General features: G+C 35.8%; 1 protein-coding gene and 2 pseudogenes across 1 annotated transcript in view; 1 reads left to right on the forward strand and 2 right to left on the reverse strand.

Moving 5' to 3' along the window:
- Positions 1 to 26,463, reverse strand: part of DDX10 (DEAD-box helicase 10) — a 235,723-nt gene that overhangs the window by 190,727 nt on the left and 18,533 nt on the right. Inside the window, exons 7-11 of the mRNA XM_011379562.2 lie at positions 21,530 to 21,656; positions 17,777 to 17,939; positions 14,959 to 15,043; positions 1,491 to 1,592; positions 307 to 394 (exon numbers count right to left, since the gene is read on the reverse strand). Coding sequence (XP_011377864.1) covers positions 307 to 394; positions 1,491 to 1,592; positions 14,959 to 15,043; positions 17,777 to 17,939; positions 21,530 to 21,656 — 565 coding nt within the window. The remainder of the gene's footprint in view (positions 1 to 306; positions 395 to 1,490; positions 1,593 to 14,958; positions 15,044 to 17,776; positions 17,940 to 21,529; positions 21,657 to 26,463) is intronic.
- Positions 22,308 to 22,426, reverse strand: LOC111731357 (annotated as a pseudogene).
- On the forward strand, positions 23,070 to 23,705 carry LOC105305117 (annotated as a pseudogene).

A 26,463-nucleotide genomic window follows, 5' to 3' on the forward strand; every position in this document is an offset into this window, starting at 1 on the left:
GGAGTTAAGAGTAACTTTACTGAAGAAATCAAAAGTTGGTAACTTTAAGTATATTAGAAATCAGGCCACTATGTATTTGAAAATCATCTTGAAGAGGATTTTCTATGTATAAGTAATAGACATTTTCCCAGATTACTATAAGAAATATATGATTTTTTTAAAGTTAAAGGATAAACTAATCTGAAAATTATACTGCTTGAATATCTGAAGCATTACCATGAAAACCAGAGGTAGCAGAAAATGATGGAATTTAACTTTATTATATGCTCCATTACAACAAAGGTATCCAATTCAAAAATGACTTACCCTTTGAGCTCTTTCTTTTAAATCTTGATCTTGAGCTAAAAATGATTCCAATTTTTTCTGGACATCTATAAGTTTTTCTGGATTGATTCTTTGTAACAAAAAGATAAAGGTTAAACTAAGACATCTCAATTTTAGAAACTGAAAACAGTATACTATATTCCTCAGTATTTTTAAATCTGTAACATTATTTCTCATCTACGAGCCAGATTAGACTGAGATTATACCAGACATAAATCTGACTCTCTTACATGATGAATAATGCAGGAAGAATAAATGAAAGATCAAACATCTTCTCTAAACATCACATGCTGAGTGAGCAAAAGATACTAAGGTTATTTCTACAAATAGCATTGGTTACTTCTTAAGACTATAAAGTTAGAAAGTAGCCTCTCATGGGAGATGGATCATGAATGAAGTGGAAAAAATGAAATCTAGTATCATTTGTGTATTTCCATTTTCAGTCAAATATCATAAAACTAACTTCAAATTAATATGGTTTTCCTTATCTGGATATTAGGCATGATATAAAAGACTTGTTAACTAGATTCTGCCCAGGAAGGCTACAGGAAAGAATGAAATACTTACATGGGTCTGAATTTCACAAAAGAAACCCCATTTGTTTTCCTGATTTTAGACTGAACTACTTTCTTCCTGAAAACGTGGGTGATGATAGGTGATTATAGTAGATAAGGTCGTTTTTACTTTTCTTTAAATTATAAAAAATTTCAAAATATACAAAGGTAGAAAACTTTCACTCAGACTCAACAATTACCAACAATTACCAACTCATAGACAATCCTGTCTCATCTAAATCCTTTCCTATTCCTGCCCTCAATTAAACAACCTTCCCAATTATTTTCCTCTAAATAAAAACCAGGGTGTTTCAAGGACCTCAATACAAAGGAGACTCTGATAAATTCCACTGACATTCAATCTGAATATCTTTGATGACAGAAGTACAATCCTGATTGTACTTTCAACCATCGATGCCTCCTGAAGCTAATAAGTTCTCCTTTTCATCTTATTTTCTCCACTAACAACAGTCTTCTGAAAAATTAAAAACAAAAAAGTCATAAACCAGACAGCAAAAAAGAATAGAAGAAGGAATTAGGTATATATAATTAAGCATAATTTCATGCCTTCAATATCCTAACAATAATATCAAGACACCAAATAGATCTTACTTGATTGCCTTCACAGGCACTTTCTTCTGAAGAAGCTGCTGTACCATCCCTTTTTCTTCTGAGGGGAGCAAAATTAATAAAGCTTCACCATCCTCTTTATACCTAAACAAAAAAACAAACAAGATCTCTTCACATCAATGCAATCTGTATTTTATATTTTAACAGTTTGATAAGTAGGTAACATGTAAGCAAGTTCATCTAATTTGTAAATATTAGAAATATCATTTTTTTGAAATGTGACAACAGAAAACTGGAACTCCGAATATCTTTTTCAAATTTTCATCACTAGTTATAATTCCTAGTGACTTTGAGGCTATACCACAAGAACTAGATCGGTTCTAAGAAACAAAACAATTAAATTTCTTAAATAGCATTCTACTTATAGCAAGATGACAATTACTCATTCAAGCCACTAGAATATTATAATAAAATTAGTCATTTAATAAACATGGAATCCAATACATTAAAGAAATCTAATCTTCCTGGGGATTTGACCTATAAGAAATAGATCTCTACCCAGGTAAAAAACTTGCCTCCAATCCATGTACTTCTTTTCCCTTACCTAGTAAAATCTTATTTCATAATGTGCCATCAGAAATTTCTACATAAGCAGGCCACAAGGCACTCATAGTTACTTAAACTTCTTGTGCTACCTGAACACAGATTTCCCTGACACCTTATCCTCAGCTACATTACGTGCAAGCAATAAGAGAGAACAGAATTGGATATCTGTGGAAAAATTTTTTTATTAATTTTTATTATGGTCTATGGTAATTTTTTAAAGACACAAAAGAAAAAGTAATTTCAAAGCATTCTCTTCATGGTTCATACTATAAAACATGAGCGGTAAGTTTTTAGAGTTAATCAAATAAAATTATTTCCTGAGAAACTATGCCAGGAATAAACTGTAAAAACACACAAAAAAATAGAAAATGACTACCCATCCCTCCCCGACTTCAGTGATTTAACAATCCAGTTGACTAGAAAAGACAAACACTCAAAAGCAAGAGATTCAAAAAAGAGGCCTAAAATGGTAAACGAGTAAGTGTCAACGGACAACCACAGGCAATAAATAAACACCACAAACTCAGAATTGAAGAGACATCACTCAGGGTTAGCAAGAAAAAAACAGAAACAGGTCATAACAGATGGAATTTGAGGTGGAACCTAAAAATGGATAGAAAGAAAAAAAGCTAAAGTATCCCAAAGGGAGAGAATAGCATGAACAAAGGAACATTAACCACAAAATACAAGGCAAACTTAGAACTAAAGATAGGAGAAACTCAACCAAAGCCAGTGTACATAAGTAAACTGTAAGAAAGACTGCTAGAAAGGTACATAAGAGTCTGGTTTGGGAGGACCTTGGATGCTTAGAGAGACAAAACCACTGTACATGAGCAAAACTTTATCATTGAACGCTGGAGGGAAAAGTTGACTTTGTTGATTTATTGTACCATACTATAAAAACTAAAGGGCAATTTTTAACCTCATATATTAATTTTAAAACTCCACTCCTACGCATAAGGTGAAACTCCAGTGTAATACCTTTACAGAAGTACATAAAAGAGTGTGTATCTTTATGTGTACACAGACATATAGAAAAGTATGAAATAAATCAAAACTGTTAAAAGTTTTAAATTAATTCATACATTTTTAAGACTTTAAGGGGCCACTATATGCCAAGCACTAAAATAGTGTGATAAAACAGACATAGTGCTGGCTGTCACAGAGCTTACAGACTACTAGGGATAGACATCAAAACCAGGAGTAACAATAACGTGGTATGAGTGTTATAGTAGACATACAGGAAATTATGAGAACATGTAACAGACAACTCTACTGAATGTAGTCTAGGAGTCAAGAAAACTGCCCCAAGGAAATGGTATCTAAGAGCTGAGACCTAAAAGAACAATTAAGAATTAATCAAACATTAGAGAGAGTCAAGTTTTCCAGGTGGAAAAGGCATCAGTTGAGAGTCTAGGAGTTTGTCTTCTTCATGCTTATTTGCTTTTTCTAGGTGTTCTAAATGCACGTGTATTAAAGAAGAATAAAAAAGTAAGGCTAAACACACATTTACTCTTTTTACTAAATGTTTTATAACAGGAAAACTACTACCAAAAACCTTCCTCATTGTATTTTAATAAGGCTTGCATGACTCAAATGTTTCATCTTTATTTCCCATAAAGAAATATGAATTTAAAGCATCCCCCCTAAGCAGTGTTGGACTAACTATCTGTGAAGGCAAAAATTATTAGTATATGAAGTAGTGAGGCAACAGCCTGAGAGATCTGATACCTGAGAGACATCACAACTTCTGAAGCTCCAGGATTTCACTAGGGACCAGTTACAGGTCAAAGAGGACAGACCTGACCACTACATAGTACACTTACTATAAAATGCCCTCAAGGTAGCTAGACTCAAAGTGGAAACAATTACCATAATAAGCAAAAAGACTTACTTTGTGTGGCCCAAAGAGGAACAATTAGGAAGGAGGGAGATCAGTGGGTTGAAGGATACCCTTTTAACATTCTATATACAAATTCAGAAATGGAGAGAAAAATAAATAAGTCCTCCAGTCCCCGTAGGGCCAGAATTGAGGCAAAAGGGTTAAAAAAAAAAAAAAAAAGGCTCTAGGATATCAAAAAGGCATCCACTAAAGATCTCTGATCTTCAGAATGAATCATAAACAGAAATAATAAGTCTAATAATCTACATCTATCTTATATACTCATTCATGCTCCCAGGGAGAATCTGGGAGAATGATCCAAGATTAAAGTCACGAGAGGGTCATAGACAAATCTTTTAAAACTGTACCTACAGAATATACATAAAGGCAACACAAGGTTAAGACAGATTGCAGCACTGAAATACAGAAGATTCTCAATGGAAAAAGGGGCGGGGAAAGTCCAAAGTCAAATAGCATAAGGCAAGCATCTAATAAAAACATTTTACCTATTTTACATCACAGCTTTACCCAGAAACAATGGAAAGCACAAATTATCTCCCACACACCAACACCCAAAAATTTCCAGTAAGCTTTTATTTCAAAAATAAAAACACTTTAAAAAAAAAAACCATAAGCACATTTCACTTTTCTTTTTTAATGCTTACAAGAATAGTTTATTCACCCATGAGCTAGCTTTTAGATTTCAAAAGCAATATCCAAGGCCCGAGGCTAAGTATATGTATAAAGAGAAACAAATGTTCTTCATCAGACCTACATTTTTAAAATTCCATATATTTAGACAGATTATTTTCAGAGACATTCTAGGCATCATATAAAAAGCCCTACATCTGAAACACAACAAAAATCTCATTTTCACCATCAGTATTAATACCATGTTACATTTACATAGCTCTTCAGAATTTATAAAGAGCTCCATTTTATATTAATTTGTCAAACTTAAAAGCAAGCAATCAATAGAGGAAGAAAATAAAAAATAAAGTTCCTGAAAGACCAAAGAGTTGGGCGGAGTGGCGGGGGGGGCGCGGTTTGCATGGGAGAAAAACACTGACCATTACATATCAGAGATTTTAAATTTCCAATTCATTGCTTTTTTTCAACTATAACAGGATCTCCTCCAGAAAGAAGGAACCTTAATAGACTGATCATGATTGTCAGATATCATGAAATTTATGTCTACATCCTAAAGCTCACTAGTATTTCTAGGTAAAATAGGAGATCCAGACCTTTGGCTTTTGGATCCCAATGGCAATTCTTCCATTGAAATAACTTTGAAATAAACTGTGGCCAGAGGAAGGGAAAACAGCCTTACCAGGCCCTCCCATCATGCAGCCCTATCCAAGCCATGTCCAATAGTGTCCTCGGTATGCCCTGTGCTCCTTGCTGAGCAGCTCCAAGCCCCACATTGACAGCAGCTGGCATCGTTTTCTGGCATATCCTTTTGAGGAAACTACAAGCACAGCCCAGTGGCAGCCAACTATGATTGCTTGCTGACTCTTACCAGGTGGCTCCAGAGGGGCATAGCCTGGGGATAAACTTGGCCTGCAGCTGAACCCCTCTCAGGACTGTGCCATTAGGCCCCACAAAGCCACGCTACTAAGAACGAGAAATTTAGGAGCTTTACATTATACAAAGAAACAGATACAGAAAGGCAGCCAAAATGGGGAGACAAAGAAGCATGTCCCACATGAAAGAACAGAACACAGTTCCAGAAAAAAATCTAAACAAAGTGAAGTCAAGCAATCTAACAGATGTAGAGTTCAAAACACTGGTTATAAAGATGCTCAATGAACTTAGGTAAAGGGGAGATGAACTTAGTGAGAACTTTAACAAAGAGATAAAAAACAAAAACAGAGGTGGAAATTACTATAGGGAACCAGTCAGAAATGAAGAATACAATACCTGAGATGAAGAGAACATTAGAAAGAATCAACGGAGTGGATGAAGAGGAGGATCGAATTACTGATATAGAGAATAAGGTAGTGGAGGACACCCAAACACAACTACGACAAGAAAAAAGAATACAAAAAATGAAGATAATTTAAGGAGACTATGAGACAACATCAAGCCTAACAACATTTGCATCATAGCGTACCAACCAGAAGGAGAAGAGAGCAAGAAGTTAAAAATCTATTTGAAGGAATAATGATGGAAAACTTCCCTAACCTGGTGAAGGAAATGGACATACAACCACAGGAAGCTCAGAGATTCCCAAAAAAGATGAACCCAAAGAGGCCCACACCAAGACAAATCATAATTAAAATGCCAAAAGTTAAATACAAAGAGAGAATCTTAAAAGCAACAAGAAAAAAGCAGTTAGTTACCTACAAGGGAGCACCCATAAAGACTTGCAGCTGATTTCTCAAAAGAAACTATGCAGGACAGAAGGGTCTGGCACAAAATATTCAATGTGATGAAAACCCAGGATCTACAACCAAGATTACTTCATCCAGCAAAGCTATCATTCAGAGTCGAAGGACAGATAAAGAGCTTCCCAGACAACAAAAAGCTAATGGAGTTCCTCACCACCAAGCCAGTATTAGAGGAAATGCTGGATTTCTTTATTAAGAAAAAAATGTTTCAAAAATATGAATAAGGAATGGCAATAACCACATATCTATCAATGAGTTCTTCAACTGAAAAGGAATGAAATGTACCAATCAAAAGATAGGGTGGCTGAATGAATAAGAAAACAAGACCCTTACATATGCTGCCTATATATAAGAGACTCACTTCAGATTAAAAGACACACATAGACTAAAAGGAAGGAAATGGAAAAAGATATTGCATGATGGACCTAGAAGGTATTGTGTTGAATGGAGTAAGTTAGATAAAAACAAATGCCATGTGATTTCATGTACATGTGGAAGTTAAAGAACAAAATAAACAAACAAACAAAAAATAGAAACAAACTCATAGATACATAGAAGATTTTAAGAATCACCAGATGAAAGGGGGGTTGGGGAGCATTGGTAAAAAGGAGAAAGAGATTAAGAAGTACTAATAGGCAGTTACAAAATAGTCATGGAGATACAAAGTATGGCATAAGGAATATAGTCAATAATATTGTAATAAGTATGTATGGTGGCAGAGGGGTATAGATTTATTGAGATCACTTTGTGAGTAATAGAGCTCTCTAGTCACTATGCTGTACGCCTGAAACTAATATAATACTGTATCCCAATTATAAGTGAAAAATTTTAAATTTTATTAAAAAAAAAACAGCCTTGCCATTCTGACAATAGTTTGTTTGTCTTCTATTCACGAACTATTAATCTTCAACTACTCCAATTCGGATTTCCCAACACAAACTCCACTCTAGTTGAGTCTTTCAGTATCCCTTCGACTTTGCTCATCCACACCTCTACTGCTGTAGCATGATCTGGCAGTGTTCACAACTGACTATCCACCCTCAGTTCTCACAGCCTGGTTCTCCAGGTTACAAATCAAGTTATAATATATTTAGAATAATTCCATTTTTGTTATTTTTTAAAATGCACAAACATACAAGAAAAGATATTTTTAGATGGTGGGATTTGGCCGTTTAATTGTTTTGCCATTTTCTAGAATTTGTATAGTAAATAAGCATTACTTTTACAATAAAAGTTGTAAAAAAAATTTTTTTAACTTTATATGCTTTTAAAAATCTACATATTTTGCATCACTCTTACTTCATTAATACACATCCCACTACTACCAATATTAGTGTATTTCCTTATCCTGACTTTTGAGAGCATGTATGAATTAGTCTTTTGTACCTAAAATATACATCGTTTATATGTAAAAGCTAGTCATTAAACACTTGGTGAGTGAATCAATGTAAATGAACCACTAGAAGTTGCATTAGTAGATAAAACACTGGATTTGGAGTCAAAAGAACTTACTTCAAGTACCAATTGTACTATTCATTAGCTTTATAACCTTAAATAATGAATCACTTTATCATTATATATCACATTTTTATTTATAAGTTATACAATTTGAATGATCTAGGTCCCTTCATGATCTAAAATTCTACACATGTGACTCTATTAATAAAGTCATTGTTCACAATACAAGAGGTAGAGAATGAAGACAACTGTTGGTCACACTGCTATTTCACAGCCCTTCTCGCTTTTCACTCCTTCCTGTAGCCTCCTCTTCTCTCTATGCCTCAGCCTTACCTGTGGCAACCAACCCCAAGAGTTCCTGCCACTGTGGGAGAACAGTGTAGTCAGCCATGCAGATGCACACAGCCAGCCACAGAAATCAGAGTCCAACTGTTCTGTTCCTCCTGCACAACATGGCACAAAGAAAAGCTTATCCCAGGAGAAAGGGTATCTCTGACTCACAGAATATCTAAAGATTCTACCTAGATTTAAAAAAGAAAAAGACAGGAAAATACTCTGGGAAAAAAAATCATCTACAGCCTAAGATCTTGGAAATATGAACAAGTATACCACAATAGGCTCAACAGTTTGACAACCACAAAATAACCGGGAAGAAACCAAGCTGGCTAACATTTGCTACAAAGTAAGGTGCTAGCAACTGATTACGAACAACAATTTATGGAGTTTACAGGGCAAGGACAGAAATCATCAAACGCTATTTACTATCCCCAGAAAAATTTTTTTTTAATTTAACGCATATAAAAGCAGTACTGATACCACCTAAAATTATACTTTCAGGAAAATTAGTTAGCTATGATTAACCCCATTTTACAGAAGAAACTAAGGCTTAAGGAGGTTAAGCCGATCCAAGGGTACACAACTATCAGATGACAGAGCAAACCCAAACCTAACTTTGTTTTTTTGTCCAAGGACAGTGTTTGATCAACTATGGGGTGTCTGTCTCTCACAGTCCAAATAAAGGAAAAATGCATATATTTTTAGTGCATTACCACGAATGGCAGCAAATTAAAGTTACCTACCTTCCTTCTCCAAGTTCCTGGCTTTCATGTATTCTAGAAGCCCTGCATGGGAGGAGTAGCCACTAAATGTCATCAAATAAAAACAGCTGTTTGGAGCACACTGACAAGAACATGAGTTGCAAAGTATGAAAGACCCAAGTATAAATCCCAGGCCTGGTACTACCTGAGTAAGCTTGGACACATTTTACCTCACAATCTCTGAGAAAAAGTTGCCCTGATAAGAAGATCTCTTTCATAAGGCTAAATGAGTTCATTTATTCACTCAGATTTTTACTCAATGTTAGGAAGTGGCTAAGCTACTAACTAGTAATTCCCTGTGTGAGTGCAGAGAAAGAGAAGTCTTCCCCAGGAAAAAAAAAAAAAGAACCATATAGTCAAATCTCGTAAACATACTAATGACAGGCCTCCTAGGGAACAAACATGGTCAATTTGCTAGCATTAGAGTCCTCATTTATGAGATGCTATAATAGGATGTACCATTTTGTTCACAGTCTATAGATTCAAGGGGTAGGTCTCCATCTTGTAACTCAGTATACCAATCTGCCCATCTGCGTAAGTGATAAGCCTCGCATATCACTTAGAGACTAAAGCCAGAGCACATCCTGATGTGCAAGGATAGACCTATGACTGTGGCTGTCTTGAAGGTCCCAGACCTTCTCTTGCCTCACATACACCTCCTGATTAACTTTCTCCTTGAAATTATTAAAGTTTGATAATAGGTGTGGTAGGCAGCTTCCCAAATGGCTCTCAATAATCCAGGCCTCCTGGTATTCACATCCTTGAAGTCCCACACAGGCACTGAATTGTGCTGATTTGTGTAATCACTAAGATACTACAGTTAAGATGGAGTGTGACTTGCGAGTCTAGGTCATAAAAGACATTGTGGCTTCCATCTTACTCCCCCTTGCCCTCTCATTTGCTCTCCCTGATGAGGCCTGCTGCCATGTTGTGAGAAGCTCTATGAAGAGAATGACTATGTAGAAAGGAACTGAAAGACACATCTGACCAAGAGCCAGTGAGGTAATGAATCCTGGCAACAAGTACATGAGTGAACTTGGAACTGGATCCACCTCTAGTTGAACCTTAAAGTGCTGACACCCTGACTGCAACACACAACAACAACAACAACAAAAAACAGTTTTAATAGCTTAAGAACGTGTGACTGGCCAATAGCCAGAAGACCTAAATGAGCCACACCTGGATTCCTGACCACAAAGAAACAGATAATATACGATTCTTGCTTTAAGACATTAAGTTAGGTAATTTGTTACACTGCAATAACTAATTAATATATTAGGTAAGGTCTCTAACTCATGTCTGATTCAAGAAGCTAATTGTGTTATCTCAAGTCTCTACTCTGTGCCAGGCACTGTTCTAAGCCTCCAGATACATACATCAATTAAGTAAATGAAGTTCTTTGACCTTATAAAGCTTACATTCTAGCAAAGAGAAACAATAAATATAATAAGTAAATGTTCTAGTATAGTAAAAGGTGTTAAGTGATATGAAAGAAAGAAAATATAGAGCAAGGTAAGGAGTTGTGGTTGGGGCAGAAGAAAACATCCATGTGCATACTTAAGGAAAGAGCATTCCAGAAGAAACAGATAAATAAGGGTCCTGAAACAAAAACATGCCTGGCATGTAGGAAAAACAGCAAGACCAGTGTGGAGCATAGAGAATAAGTGGAGAATAATAAGAAATAGGGTTGGAAGGGGGATGAATATTATAAGCCCTACAGGTCATTGGCTTTTACTCTGAGTAAAATGAGAAGCCATCAGAGGAGTGACATGATCTGACGTATTTTAAAAGGATCACTCTGCCTGCAGTGTTAGAAAAGATAGCAGGAGAGCAAGAGGGAAGTGCCTGGGAAACAACAGCTCCTAAGTAATATCAGCCCCCTTACCTACCTCAGTAGCTAGACAGGTCATACCCCAGTTCCTCAATGCTTCTTGATGCAAAATAAAGGATTAATTTTGCCCTTTTTTTTTTAAAGCTGTAAATTTCATATACCAACAAACAGAAAGGGAACAAACATAAGGAAGCAAGAGGCTCTACATAGGAGTGGACTGAAGATAGAATCTTCCTAAGTCTAAGATAAAGGAATGAAAAAAGAATTTTCACTAGTAAAGATTGTCCCTATGTTAAACCTAAGATACATATAATAAGTTTCAGTAAATTAGTACTCATGGAAATTGTCTTTTCACTTTTATTATTTTGATTTACAAAGCAATTAAATACATTTTTTAAACTCTCTTCATTACTCATTCTGTAAAGTACCAGTATTTTCCACAAACCAATCATGCACTTTTTACTGTTATCATATTAGAAATTTAAACTACTTTCCACCTTCATATTTGCTGTTCATCTAAACTGCTGCCAGTGAGTGTGCAATACAAAGAACTGTCCTCTGCTGTCCCCTAGTGGAATTACATTTTGCCACCTAAATCACTCAAACAAAGTATGAGATCCACAAAATGCAGCCAGCCAAGTAAATAGGACGGAGCTGGAATATTGCTGGATTTTACCACTACTCTGGAAAACAGAACAGTTATGTATAGAATCTCCCATCTTTATATATCAACTCCCAACTGTTTGTATGTGAAACTTATATGAAGTCTCACCTTCCACATACAGACTCCAACTCCCCAAATAAAAGCATTTAACCCATATCCCTTCTGCCCCAATACTTGCCAGAGACACTTGCAACTGCAGCGTTTACCCCTAGATAACTCATGGATTACAGTCCTAACATTTCCCCAAAGTTTACCACAAAACCTCGCTTTTATTATTATTATTTTCACACTGCTCTAGCCTTTGGTAATGGCATTTCCATTTACGAAACATAGTAATTCTCGATCACTGAAGATATCAAATCCTAGAAAACAGCATTCGTACACGTGATGTTAAATTAACACTGGCAGCAAGTTGCACTTTTTTCTAAACAAGAAATGAGTTAAAAAATTAAGAATGTCTGATATACACCTATTTTCTATTCCCAAATCTTTATTTTCAACTGAGCAATTTTACCATTGGAAGAGCTTGATTTTGTGAATACCAAAAACTGTAAGCCCTAAATAGACAATCACTTTTAAATAAAATTAGATTCAGATCCCTTGCCTCACTTGTCTGTAAAGGAGATCATTGTGTTGTTAAAAGAGGTGTAGGTAATTAAGGAAAAGAGGAAAATTTTTCTCAATTGCTAAAGATAAAAAGAATTTCAGACAAGTGAATAACTTAGAATAAGTATTTCAAGGCAATAAGTACCTGAATGACCCTTTATTTCCACTTAGCTAAAACACAGGAAGGGCAAAAGAAAAAAAGATTCCCCAAACCTTAGAAAAGAAATGAATTCATTTCTCTATATTTATACAGTTCAATTCCAAAAGTAAACGCTATCTGGCAACCTTGTTTTAATTACAGCATGTACACAGGATTTTAATTAGTTTCAAATTTTAATTTAGTCTTTATTCAATTCAATTATCCAGGATCATGGCCCACGAAACTCTCTAATTATCTCTAAACCCATTAATGGCAACTCTTAAACTACAAGTTAGTCATTTTTTATTAAACTGCCAAAGAAAAAATGAGCATTACATATCCTAAACTATACATTGACTATACATCTAAAGTAGTCAATTCAACTTTTTTTAATTGGTTACAAAGGATCAAACAGCCTTGTACTTTAAAAATTAATGACCACATTAGAAATTGCATTATAATAGTTTTTCAAATTGGTATTCTCTCTCTTAAAATGCAATCAATTGCGATGTTGTTCTACCTCCTCTTCATCTTCACAGTCATAAAGACCAGTTTCACGTTCACCATGGCACATTCAACTACACAACGTTTTTAACTTCTCCGGGAACCAAGATCCCTGAAATATGTTCCCTTCAAGTACTTTTTCCTAAAGCACTTCACACAGGAAGAATAATTTTTAAATACTGCCAAATGTATTCTATAAAGGAATCAGTTTATCCTGTCCATGTCAACACCAATGGCACATCTAAAAGCCTGTATGCCCCAGGTCCAATATGCTAGTGAGAGACCAGCTCCAACCTGATCTACCTGGAGGCGCAGAGTACCACAAAATGGAAGTGTATGCATGGGTACATGTACGAAGTCATACATACTATCCATTTATTGAGGAGAATGAAACAATGGAGAAACATTCATTCCAACTACTACTAAAAATTTCTGAATTATCTCATTATGAATGATAATCTGAACATGTACCCAACATATCAAAGACCACTGATGCACTACAGAAATGGAAAACAAGGCTGCTATTCTCTACCTAGGTCTCATTTACTTAGATCTCATTAAAAGGCAAATTTTCTGAATGCATGAAGATATCATACACAGAACCCAGTTCTAACTCTTGCTTGTTCAAATTATATAATTGCAATAAAAAGACACTTGTGAACACTCTAGAAAATAAACCCTATTTTAAAATAGTTTAATCTTTCGCTCTTTTACTATTCTCTCTCTTCATGCTAGTCAAAAGAAAAGCATTTATTTGAGTACATTTTGATTACAGCACATGTTTAATGGCACATGGGGTAAAAGTGAATCAACTGAAAAATGTTTAAACACTCAAAAATTTTATGAAAATTAGAAAACAAACAGGAAGAAAGAGTTCTACTTCTTAGGCCATAGAAGGACATGGAAAACCTTCACTTCAGCTGAAACAAACAACAGAATTCACCAGACACAAACAAAAATAATTTCTTTAAAGCCATCTGAGAACTATGGACACAAATTCAGAAGAACTTAATGCCAAAGTAACTTCACAGATAAGCAAGGAATAAAGGACACTCGGCCACGTGCTGAAAGGAATGAAGGGCTAACAGAAGAGCAGACCTACTGGAGAACTGAGTCTTTGTCTGGATGAGGTTTTAAATCTTGGGTCTATTCCTGGGAAATCATTAAACAAAAGTCAGTGGCTTAAAAATCTAAAGTAACTATTAGTCCAATTAGTCAAGTGTCTCTTCCAGCATCAATCATCAAAAGTCATTGACATCCATATTATAAATACTTATCCAGTTTTGATGAGAAAGAAAGTGGTAACAAAATGGAAATCCAAAGAAATAGTCCATCCCTAGCTAATCATAATTAATCATAACGCTATCGATTATTATTTAAGCTGTTTCTAATTCTTAACCATTACAAACATCAATCAGATGAACATCTTTACTGAAAATTTTTCCATCTCTCTATTTTCTTAAGATCGATTTCTGGATATGGAGCTACTGAGACAAAAGGAAGAAATCTAAGGTTGTTGATAAGTATCACAAAATGCTACCCAGAAAGATGCTAACCATTTACAATTCTACCAGCAGCAAACATCTTCCAACTTCACTGCAACCTCAATAGCAATGAGGTAGTGTTTTTCTTTTCATTCATTCAGATACCTTTCTATGCCATTTATTCCCAAATGATTATGACTTTGCTATATTCTTTTCCAGATAGTTTATTAGCATATATTGGGGAAAGATGTTTTTATCGGGGGGACAGTGAGGACATACTAAAAAAAAAAAAAAAAAGGAAGTCTTTGGGAGTAGTCCCCAGCAATGCCTAAGATTTCCATATCAGGGAAAAAAAGGCAAGAGAGAAATCTATGATGCAAAACAACCTTGCCTCTTAGAGCCCAGACCACAGAAGGTAAGAGTACAGATCTAGACTAGAGTTGTCAGACTGCCTAGATTCAAATCGTGGCTCCATGGATCTTAACCAAATTGTTTAACTGTTCAAAGACTCAGTCAGTTTCCTCATCTGAAAATAGGGACTATACCTCACTGAGGGATCATTAGAATTCAGTGAGATGATGTTTAGTGAGCAGTTCTGATAAAAAAAAAAACTTAGTAAAGGTAGAAAGTTAGAACTAAAATAAGATTTCTATGGATTTTTCTCAGCAGTAATCATCAAGTCTCAGCCATCGTGACTTACAACCACTGATCAACTGCTACCAACCTACACCACAAAAATGCGAAACCAAATACTCATTTACCTGAATTCCTCCATTCTTTGTCTGCAGTTCAGGAAGCATGTTTTTTTTAGATAGCACCAAAAGCAAAGAAATAGGCCCCCATACCTACCTGGCAGTTCTACCCGCTCTGTGAATGTATGTGTTGGCATCCTCTGGACAATCAAACTGAAGAACCCAATTCACAGCCGGGAAATCTGTACAGAAGGAATGTCAAGTTAAAAAATCAGTTTCAAAAAATCTGCCCTGCTGCACTATTATTTTACAATATTGCTTGCCAGGCCTTTCTGTCACATCAAACAGATAGATATAATCTGTGAACACTATTAAAAATAAAATTAATTGCATAAACCAAGAGATAAACATTCTTTGACAAAGTGAACTAAAATTAATGATCGTGTTTAAATGTGAAGATTATTTTGTATCTGACACAGCAGAGACAAACCAGTTGCTTTGTGTCAGAAAAATAATGAAATACCAAGATATTTAATAACCTAAAAGAACCACCTCTCATAGGCTCCTAATGAACTATAAAACTGGTTTCTAAATTTAAATGAAGGTTTACTTTCTCTGCTATTCTCATACTCATTTGAATTAATTAAGTCCCTCTCCCAATTTCCTATATAAATTTCTGGCTACAGAAGTCTCTCCATTTCCAGAAACCTTGCTCTCAACTACTTAGGAGAACTACCTTTAGTCATCTATGAATTTTGCTGTGAGGATTTCAGATCACATTCTATGATAGAGAAAGGGGCTGAAAACTTTTAAAAAATGGGAATAGTAGCTTAGTTAGAGAGGTAACAAAAGAAAATCTGTGGATAATTACTAAACTTGATATTAAGAAATGGCAGTATAAGATTATTACTTAGAAATATGAAAGTAAATACCAAAAGAAGAAATAGCAAGTTTAAGTACTTGCTTCTGGAGAGTAAGGAGGGGAAGAGTAGGGACTGCTTTGTCTCATAACCCATTTTTATCCATATGCCAAGTATTATTGATTAAAAAAATAAAATAATTGAGAAAAAATAAAGAATAAAGATTAAAAAGATACTAGTGTAGTCTAAAGAAATTCTTGGACATTTACATAAAAACAGAGCTTCAGAATATTCACTGCACATTTTTGGAATAAAAAACCTGAAGCTTAAATGTCCATTATTCTAGGAATGGATAAATTCCAAATAAAACATACTCTACAAAATACATCTTTACACATCAACATGGACTTCAAAAGCAGGTCATAGACTAGTATGTATAATATGTATGTAAACTTTTAAACACCCAAGAAAATACTATATATTGCTTATGAATACATTAAAAGAAACCTTTTTAAAATGAACCAAACTAGAGGTTCTTGACATTTTTGTGCCATAGCTGAAGCCTATGAACCTTTTCTCAAAATATTTTTAAATGCGTGAAGTAAAACATATAGGACTACAAAAGATAACAATTATAATGAAATATATGAAATAAACATTTTTATTAAATTTGACATAGAATATATATGCCTATTTACTGACATATTAAATAACACAACCTAATTGTGAGTCTAATAACCACCATAATATCAAAATAGTCTTGAGTATAAACAGTATTCCAAGATATCTGCAAAAACTGTAAGGTAAAATTCTTTCAACCTAGAATTCTATGCCCATCCCAACTGTAATTTGAGAATAGAATATAGATATGCAATGACTCAAAAAAATTTACTTCCCATACATCCTTTCTTAGGAAGTTATTAAAGAGTGAGATGAAAGAAAGAGGAAAGGATGGAAGGAAGGAAAGGAAGGAAGGGAAGGAAGAGGAAGGGAAGGAGGAGGGAAAGAGGAAGAGGAGGGGAAAGGAAGGGAAGATAATCTGGAAAGAAAGGGAGATCTGGAAAGAGAAGTCCTAGGACAAATGTGCATCAGGCTTATGGAGCAACCTGTCTAGACTAGAGCTGGAGACAGAAGACTCCCAGAAGAGGTCTCAAGGGAAAAAAGAACAAACTGTTTGAACTGTAACATCTGCTGGAACATTTGAGAAAAATTAGAACTGGGAAACACGAAATTAGGCAAATTTTAATTAACTCAAAAACACAAAAGAAAGTGCAAGAAGCGAGACAATCTTAGCACACTATTTCCCTCGGCAAACAAGTACATAGTTAAAACAATGTAAATACAAAATGCTGATTTTACCAAAAGTCATACTATAACAAGATAGCCTAGAGAGTTTTAACAACATGCATACTTGGCTACTGCCTCCAGTTTCATGGGAATGACCTGATATGATATCTTGAGATATGCTTTAAAATACTCCAAGAGGGACAAGGAGACAGGAGGAAAGGAGTAATCATGAAAAAGATGGTTGCTGAAGCTGGGTAGTATATTAGAGTACGTTAGAGTCATTTTTTATGTGTATATGTTTAGAATGTACAATAATTAGCATTGTAAAATAAAGTGAAGAATTCAAATTTATTCTCATCTCATTTATTCTTTAGTTTTTCTATTACTTCTATTCCTCATTCAACCCCAACAAAGCCAGCAGTTATTATATAATGTATACATATTATATATATAATGTATAATGTTATCACGGTGGCTTTTTGAAAGATTAAATACATTAAATATAATTTTAAAATATAACTAAACTGGTGAAAAGATGGATTTCACTCATTTTTCTTGTTAAATAAGCTATATTTATCAAGTTTCGAATTTTCAAAGAAATGGGACTTTTTTTGGTATCTTTAAATCTTTAATCCTCCTTTGATTTTGTAGGCCCCTCAGTATACTATGATGTAATTATTATGAAATAGGAAAAGCACAAAAGATGAAAATATTACAAAAATTTTCACAGATGTATCTTTAATGTTGATCATCTCAGCTATCAATTTACTTCTCTCATAAGCAAATTATATTTCCCATGATCACAGAATATTGTCTAAGTTTTCTTACCCAGACCCCTGGCTGCAATATCAGTAGCAAAGAGTACTGCAGCTCTCTTACGGACAAATTCATTATAGACTTCCATTCTTCTCATCTGCTGCTGTCGACCATGCAGGGCAAGGACAGAAATACCAGGACGTAGTCGGCAGAATACTCGGTACAGATACTGGACCTAGGCATTAACAGAAAAGTGAGTTTAGTACTTCAGGATAGCGGCATCAAAGTGAGCTTACAAGATGAAGAGCAAAAATGTATTAAGAAACACAAGTGTCACAGTTTTGCCAATTAAAGATGTACAGAGCAGAGAAAAGAAAATATAGTCTACAATTATGGTGTTCAAGCATTTTTGCTCACATTATTTCCTAAATTAATTCTGGAAAAAAAAATGCTACCCTTACATTTTTAAGTTAACATCCAATGCTTTTCCAAATTTAATTGGTTACAAAGAATGTAATTTCTGATATATTGTAAATACTGATATTTTAAAATAAATCCTTGTAACATCTTATAAATGTATCCAATAGATCTAAATAGCAGAGCAATTTGATACCCGCTACCAAATATTTTTAAAATATATCAAAATAATGAGGAGGTTATGCACTATGTGGCAGAGGGCTCCTCGGTTTTGCTGTGAATCTAAAATTGCTCTAAAAAAATTAGGTCTTTCTAAAATATTTAAAATGTGAGGAAACTCCTCTTTAACAGTAAGAAATTTTCTATCATTTCTTTTTCTCCCTGAACTCTTATTTTCTGACACCACAGAATTTTATCTTCATAGTTTCATGCTTTAAAGTTTTTGATTACTTTATCAAAATTCATGGTTTTCTACAACAAAACTCTATCACTTTTAACTTTTTAAACTTTCCTGGACTATAAAGTTGTTAAAATTTTTCTTCTCAGGCTGAACTATTATCACAACTGTTATCAATATAGAACTGACCCAAACAAGAAATGCTAAAATTTGATCTTAAAAAACTGTTCAACATAAATAATTTTATTGTTTTAAAATGTTGGAAGTTATATAATAGTGGATGTTACTGCATCTCTTAATATGCAGGACTAAATGGAGCCAATAGTTACTTTAGTTTTTTTCTCTTTAGTTTATCTATCTATAAATGACTACTACTGATTGCTAGACTGAGGCGGAGTACGATATCTTTTTATTCCTATTTCTTCTAACATAGGTATTAAGAAAATTTCTTCACAAAAAAATATAGGAAATGGGCTAAAAGGAACCTTAATTCTTTGAATGCCTATAAAATATTTCAAAATCATAAAATTATTTGTAATCATCTATCAGCTAATACTTCATTAAGTCTCTTTTCAAATTTTGTTGAAAGTAAAGAATGGGAAACCACCTGAATTGCAATGACTTGTTACCCTGTTATTAAAGGCATCGACTTTCTGAACAGCCACACTGGTGCCAGAAAGCTTATCTGATCCTGAAACAATGCATCAATAAGATTAAAGATAGGTGGACCTGTGCCTTTCTTTCGTAAAGATTTTCCAAAGGGCTACTGCACAAAGGGGACATGGGAAAGGAGAACCTACAGGACCACAGATGGCCTCTTAGATAAACCAATCTCAGAAAATAATATCATGGAAATTGAAGTATAAATTGAGTCCATGAAAATTTTCTGCAATCTGCATCTCTTGAATCAAAACTGACCTTGAATTACTGCTCTTGAAAAAATTGGCTGAGGTGGAAGACATACGTAGAATAATGCCATGTAGGTTTTAAGTAACAAGTTTAATTCTAAATTTAACAGAAAAAGTCATTGGAGGGTTTGCAGCAAGGCAGTGACATATTCCAGTTTCCACTTTCCAAAAAAATCATTCTCACTGTAATATGGAATAACTAGAGAAAAGAAAGTAAAAGAATGGAGAGACCAACCAGGAGTAAGAGATAGTTAAGCATGGTTCAGAGTAAACTGTAGCATGAGGGATACTGAGAAGTAGTAGCGCTAATGAGAGTTATCAATAGGCTGAATATGGGATGAAGACAAACAAGAATTAAGAATTCAGTCATTTATTGAGATGAGGAATTGCTTGAGGGAGCAGATTTAAGGGAGAGAAAATCTTAAATTGTTTTTCCTTTGTTAAAGTTGAGATGCCCTCTAGAAACTCAATTGGAATACTAGTAATCAAATAGATACACAAGTCTGGGGCTCAGGAAAGAGGTCAGGACTTGAAACATGGATTTAGCAGTTGCCAGAATACAGATGGCATTTAAAGCCATAAAACTGAAAAGGTTACCTAAAAAGAGTATATATGGAAAAAGGGCAGAGTACAGAAGTTTGAGGCACTCCAAATTGTAGTGGCCCGGCAAAGAAGAACTATCATGGAAGGTTATGAGAACAGTCAGAAGACAAGGGAATAAACAAGTGAGTGAGTGTGGAGTCACAGAGTCTAAAGAAGTGTTTCAAGAAGGAGGGAATGATCAGCTGTATTAATATGCTTCTGAGAGATCAAATAAGAACTAATGACTGACCACTGACTCTGGCAAGCTGTATCTCTTAATAAGGGCTGATACAGTGGAGGGCTGTGGAAAGAGATGAGGCAGTGATACAACTAATAGAGATAAATCATTAAAAGAGTTTGCTGTGAAGAAGAACAGAAAAAAGAGGCAGTGACTAGAAAGGGACAAGAGATTTGCTTTTTATTATAACATGGGCAATATTCAAGAATGATAGAGAGACAAGAAAACAGAGAAGATATCTGCAGTAACGAAGGGCTTGTGCAGGAGAGAGGGCAAGATCTGGAGCGTACACAGAAGGGTTGATTGTAGACACAAGCAAGGACAATTTGTTCACTGTGACAAGAGGGAAAGCAGAGTGTTATGCAGTGGAAATTTTAAACATAAACTCTTAAACTTATTCTCCTTCTTTAGATGTAAAGTTCTAAAAATCTAAAATAGGTCCTGAAATAAAAATCTGAAGTCATTCTTCACATGGTAAAATGACAGGGTTCTGTATTTTCCCCCAACAAAAGACAGACCACTACTGATCTCCATAATCTCACTCGCAAATTTATAATGTTAAACTATTCCAAAAGCTATAAATCTAGAGTCAACCTACTATATGCCAACTTATGACATCAGGGAATGTGAAAAAGGGACAAAAATCAGCCATGGTCCCTCTTCTTTAAAAGAAGGGACCCAGTTTTCTCATACATCACTGAATCCCTTACTTGTAGCAAAAGGCTAGGATTGTATAAATGTTTATTAACTAAATAAAGATATAAAGATTACAGGATAGGGTTATAACACGGGAATTGGGAGTGTCAGAAAAGGACTTCCAAGTGTACCATTAGTCTTAAAAGACAGTAAATGTTTCCCCAAAATTGAGGTGAAGGAATGCAGGAAAGGAATTGTAAAGATCAGCATGAACAAAGATATGGAGGCATGAAAACAAATGGCATATTCAGTTCAGAATTCATGGAGGGTAGGTGAGAGATTATAAAAACCTCTAGTTAGCCTAGTCATTCCATTGTTTATTCTACCAGTACTTTAGGGCTATTATGTTCCAAGCATTGTGCTCAGTGCTTACAATACTGAAGTAAAAACAGTTTCTTCCTTAATGGAGCTTATAGTTTCATCCACAGATTCCTTTAAAACAAAAGCACAAGTTCTCTACCTATGGATCCCTCACATCTAACATTGTATCTACTAGAATAGAAAAGAAATTGTTATTTGTCTGAAATTTGATATTTTAAAAGAGATGATCCAACAGGAATAACTTAAGAAAAATAAACCTTCAGTACCTCTTTACAACTGGAGAAAAATACAATACTTTTCTTCTTCAGATGGCTTCTCAAAAAGGAATATAGCACACTTATTTTTTGCTGCAGCTCACAAACTATGTAATTCTGTTCCAAAGTGGCTGGGGTACTTATGAAAATAGGAAGAAAAATGTTAAAAATATGCCATGTTAGAAACTTTGAATCCAGACCAGAAAAAGAAAAACACAAATGTTAATAGTTGCCTCTCAAATTTTTCTCACCCCCTCCCCAACCCCCTACACATACGCATACATGAGAACTTCTCTACTGTCCCTTAGGAAATAAATTCAACACATGACTAAAATACAATCAAAATCCCTTATAGATTATATATCAAAAAGACACAAACAGCAGTTGCCTCTAAAAAGATATGGTCAAGGATCAACTGAAGGGGCATGAGGGAACTAGATGAGTTGATGAGAATCTTCCACATATTAATAGGGGCTTGGGTTACAGAAATATACAGATTTATCAAAACTCAGCAAGCATACTCTTAATTTGTTCATGTCATTGTATGTAAAAATTACATCGAGGTACAAAATCTCTATACATACTAAATTCTAGTTAGTGACATGTGCACTGAAATAGCTAGCAGAAGTGTGCAGGTGTCTGCAATTTACTTTGAAGTGCACCAAAAATAAGATGGGTTGATGTATGATTTTTTTTTTTTTTTTTTTTTTTTTAGGCAAGGCAGCCTTTGGTTGACCTCACAGATTGCAAGGACCTTGTCAGCTTACAATCTCTTATTTTTTATTTTTTATGCCTACAGCACCTAGTCTTCCTAGGTGGTCTCCCATCCAAGTACTAACCAGTCCTGACCCTGCTTAGCTTCTGAGATCAGACAGGATTGGGCTTGTTCAGGGTGGCATGGCTGTATACTTGATGTATAATTAGAAGGACTGGATAAATGGATAGTAAATTGGATGCTACTGCCATTAGGTAGCATCTAGATAGTTGGTACAAGGTTCACTACGGAAGTCTTTCAATTGTGCTACATGTTTGAAATGTCTTATAATAAAACGTTGGAGAGACGTACACATACATTCATTCACTCTTTAATAAACCTACATTTTGGATTATGTCCCAAAAAATGCTGATAAACATACAAAAAGATATGACATTATTTATAAAGCAAAACAATGTAAATCAACCCACATGTTTATCAGTAGGGAACTTGTAGAATGAGCTACTGTATATCCACACAATTAAGTATCATGCATGTGAAAAAGGAATGAAGAATCTATCCACATATTGCTATAGAGTGATCTCTAGAATATACTAAATGAAAGCAAGCAGCAGAATAGTATATAGAATTTGGTACCAATTATCAGGGTTGGACTGTACAAATACTATACACACACATTCATGCACGCAGGCACCCCTGTGTGTCTGCTTATATTTTTAAAAAGAGGCAGACAAACCAAAAACTAAAAATTGGTTACCCATAGGGGAATATACAGAACAGAATTAATTTTAAAAATTCAGTTCAAAAAACAAATGAGCCTAGGTCTACCCTACAACCATGCTGTCCTATACATTCGTCCACTTCCCTGTTCGAAGGCACTATGAAGCCATGTGCATGCTGCTGGTTGAGCAAGGCCAGAGCTAGACAGAGGAGGTGGTGACCAAGGAGACCTGACTGCAGGGCTCACTCAAGGTCTCCTGTCTGTACAAGCAGCTCCCCAAGTTCCAAGACAGAGACTTCACCCTGTACCAGTCCAGTGCCATCCTGTGCCACCTGGGCCACTCCCTCGGGCTGTATGCGAAGTACCAGTGGGAGACGGCCTTGATGGATGTTATGAATGATGGCATGGAGAACTAACCTCCGCAGCAAATATATCACCCTCTTCTAGACCAATTATGAGGTGAGCAAGGAGGACTATGGGAAGGAGCTGCCCAGGCACTTGAAGCTTTTTGAGACCCTGAGATCCCAGAACCAGGGGGCCAGGCCTTCATCAGGGGCAACCAGATCTTCTCTGTGGACAATAACCTGTTGGACTTGCTGCTAAATCACCAGGTCCTGGCCTCCAGCTGTCTGGACTCCTGCCCCCTGCTCTCAGCCTACGTGGCACACTTCAGCACCCGGCCCAAGCTCAAGGCCTTCCTGGCCTTCCCTGAACATGTGAACCTGCCCATTAATGACAGCAGGAAACAATGAGGGATTATGGCACCCTCAGCACGAGGCAGGGGGTGCCTGCCTCCCCCTCCCAATAAAATTTCCAAGAAATAAAAGAAACAAGCCTAAAGATATAAAGCTATACCAAGTTGATAGCTTAATGACAGAGGAACTTCAAAGGAATTTGGATTGTTACATTCTTACTGGGCTATCTAAGGAAAAAAAAAAGAAATATAAAAGAATCTTAAATTTTCATAAGTAATCATTTTGGTAGCAATGTTATCCTGAAATTTTAGACAGACTAACTGATAAGTGGAAAAAATAAATAAAAGACATAAGAAATGAAGATGTCTGGCATAAGAAAAAAATACATATATATAAATCAAAGAGTCTGTAACTTTAAATTTGATTTGATTTGTAAATAATAGCATGAACTCATCATCTGTTTTTAAAAAAAAAAAATCTGCCCAATGAAAAGCCTGAACACAATGACCATCCCATTAGCAACTAAACAATGATCCCTAAACACAATATCCTGCCCAAAGAATTTTATATGGGATGGAAACATACGGTGAACCTTGAACACCAGAAAGCAAGAAAGCCAAAGACTACTGGGATGTGTCTAAAAGATCCAGGTAACAAATTGAAGAACTTCCTACTAACCAAGTTTGGAAGGATACAAGACAATTTGAGTATTAAAAATACAGTAATAGATGGGAAGTGGGAAATAGTGTAGATGACAGAGGCTCTGTTCATCCCTCTGGCAACCAAATCAAAGTTGTGACAGAAACAAGGAGCAAACAGCAAGGGAAAATCTCTTGGGAGCTAGATGAACAAGCTATACAACTAGGGAAAAATCTAAGAAATCACCCTGCAATGGCAGAAGGTAGGGTTGGGCGAGGATGTAAGGCTGCCCGGGCCCAAATGGCTGAATGGGATGGAGGCTGCTGCAGCAGCAACAGCAGCTGCAGACACCTCTTAAGGGGGCCGAGTCTCTGAGAGGACTTCCACGGTGACAGACCTCACTCTGAGCACTAGTGCTGATTCAGCTGCATAGGGACTTATAGTGCGACACTGAGTTGTCGGAGTTAGGGTCATGGTGAGGCTCTCTTCCTGGGACTGCCAGTGATATTACTGTTCCTCTGTTGAGCACTACCCGCTCCCAGTGCACAGACTCAACATTGCCGTAGCAAAGATGTCATCAAACTGGATAACAGAGGTTGCTCCGCCCAGAGAATTCCCTGAAACTCCACCTCCCCCCAACTCACGGCCACACCCTAGCCACATCCAGGTATATTCTCAAAGAGTCAGGTGCTCGTTGTTGCTGAGCTCATTGCTGAGCAATGCCTAGACTCACATTGGCAGCAGTTGGCCTTGGTTTCTGGTGTGGCCATTAGAGGCAACTATAAGCACAGCAATCTGTCGATTGCTTGCTGAATTTTAACAGGAGGCCCTGAAGGACACAGGCTTGGGCTAAATTTGGCCTGTCACTGAACCCCTCTCAAGACTGTGCCACTGGACACCTACTTCACAAATTCACACTAATAAGACCGGGAGACCTAGGAGCTTTGCTTAGTACACAGAAACAGACACAGAAAGGCAGCCAAAATGGGAAGACAAAGAAGCAGAAACCACATGAGAGAACAGAACAGAAATACAGAAATAATGGAGTCAAGATATCTAACAGATGCGGAATTCAAAACACTAGTTATAAAGATGCTCAATGAACTTAGGGGAAGGGTAGAAGAATTCTGTGACAACTTCAACAAAGAGATAAAAATGGAAATTATAAAAGAGAATCAGTCAGAAATGAAAAACACATTATCTGAGATGAGAAGTATATTAAATGGAATAAACAAAGTGAATAAAGAAGAGAATCAAATGACCTATATAGAGGATGGGAAAGCCAAGGACACTCAATCAGAATGGCAAGAAAAAAGAAGCCAAGACTATAATAACAATTTAAGGAGCCTATTAGACACTATTAAAGGTAAAAATACCCGTGTCATCAGGGGACCTGAGGGAAAACAAGGCGTTGAACAGCTATTTGAAGAAATAATGATGGAAAACTTTCTTAACCTAGCGAAGGAAATAGATATGAAACCCCAGGATGCTCAGAGAATCCCAAAAACCAGGAATCTAAAGAGGTCAACACCAAGACACATCATACTTAAAAGGCCAATGGAATTTTAAAAGCAGCAAGAGATAAGCAGATAGTTACCTACAAAAGAGCACCCATAAGACTGACAGCTGATTTCTCAACAGAAACTATGCACAACAGAAGGGCTTGGCACAAAATATTCGACGGGATGAAACCCAGGATCTATAATCAAGAATACTTTATCCAGCAAAGCTATCATTTAGAGTTGAAGGACAGATAAAGAGCTTCTCAGACAAAAATGAGCTAAAGGAATTTATCACCACCAAGCCAGTATTACACGAAATGTTGGAGGGACTTCTCTAAGAAGAAGAAACATGTATCAAAAACAAGAATAAAGAATGGCAATAACTATGTTCTTCTCAACAAGTACCTCAAATGGAAAAGAATGAAGTGTTCCAACCAAAAGACAGAGTGGCTGAATGGATAAGAAAACAAGACCCCTACATATGCTACCTACAAGAGACTCACTTCAGATTAAAGGACACGCACAGACTAAAAGGAAGGGGATGGAAAAAGATATTGCCTTGATGGACCAAGAGGGTATTACATTGAATGAAATGGGTCAGATAAAGACAAATGTCGCATAATTTCACGTACATGTGGAATCTAAAGAACAAAATCAACAACAACAATAACAAA

Source organism: Pteropus vampyrus, unplaced genomic scaffold (assembly GCF_000151845.1).
Source record: "Pteropus vampyrus isolate Shadow unplaced genomic scaffold, Pvam_2.0 Scaffold365, whole genome shotgun sequence".
In the NCBI taxonomy this organism is placed as follows: Eukaryota; Metazoa; Chordata; class Mammalia; order Chiroptera; family Pteropodidae; genus Pteropus; species Pteropus vampyrus.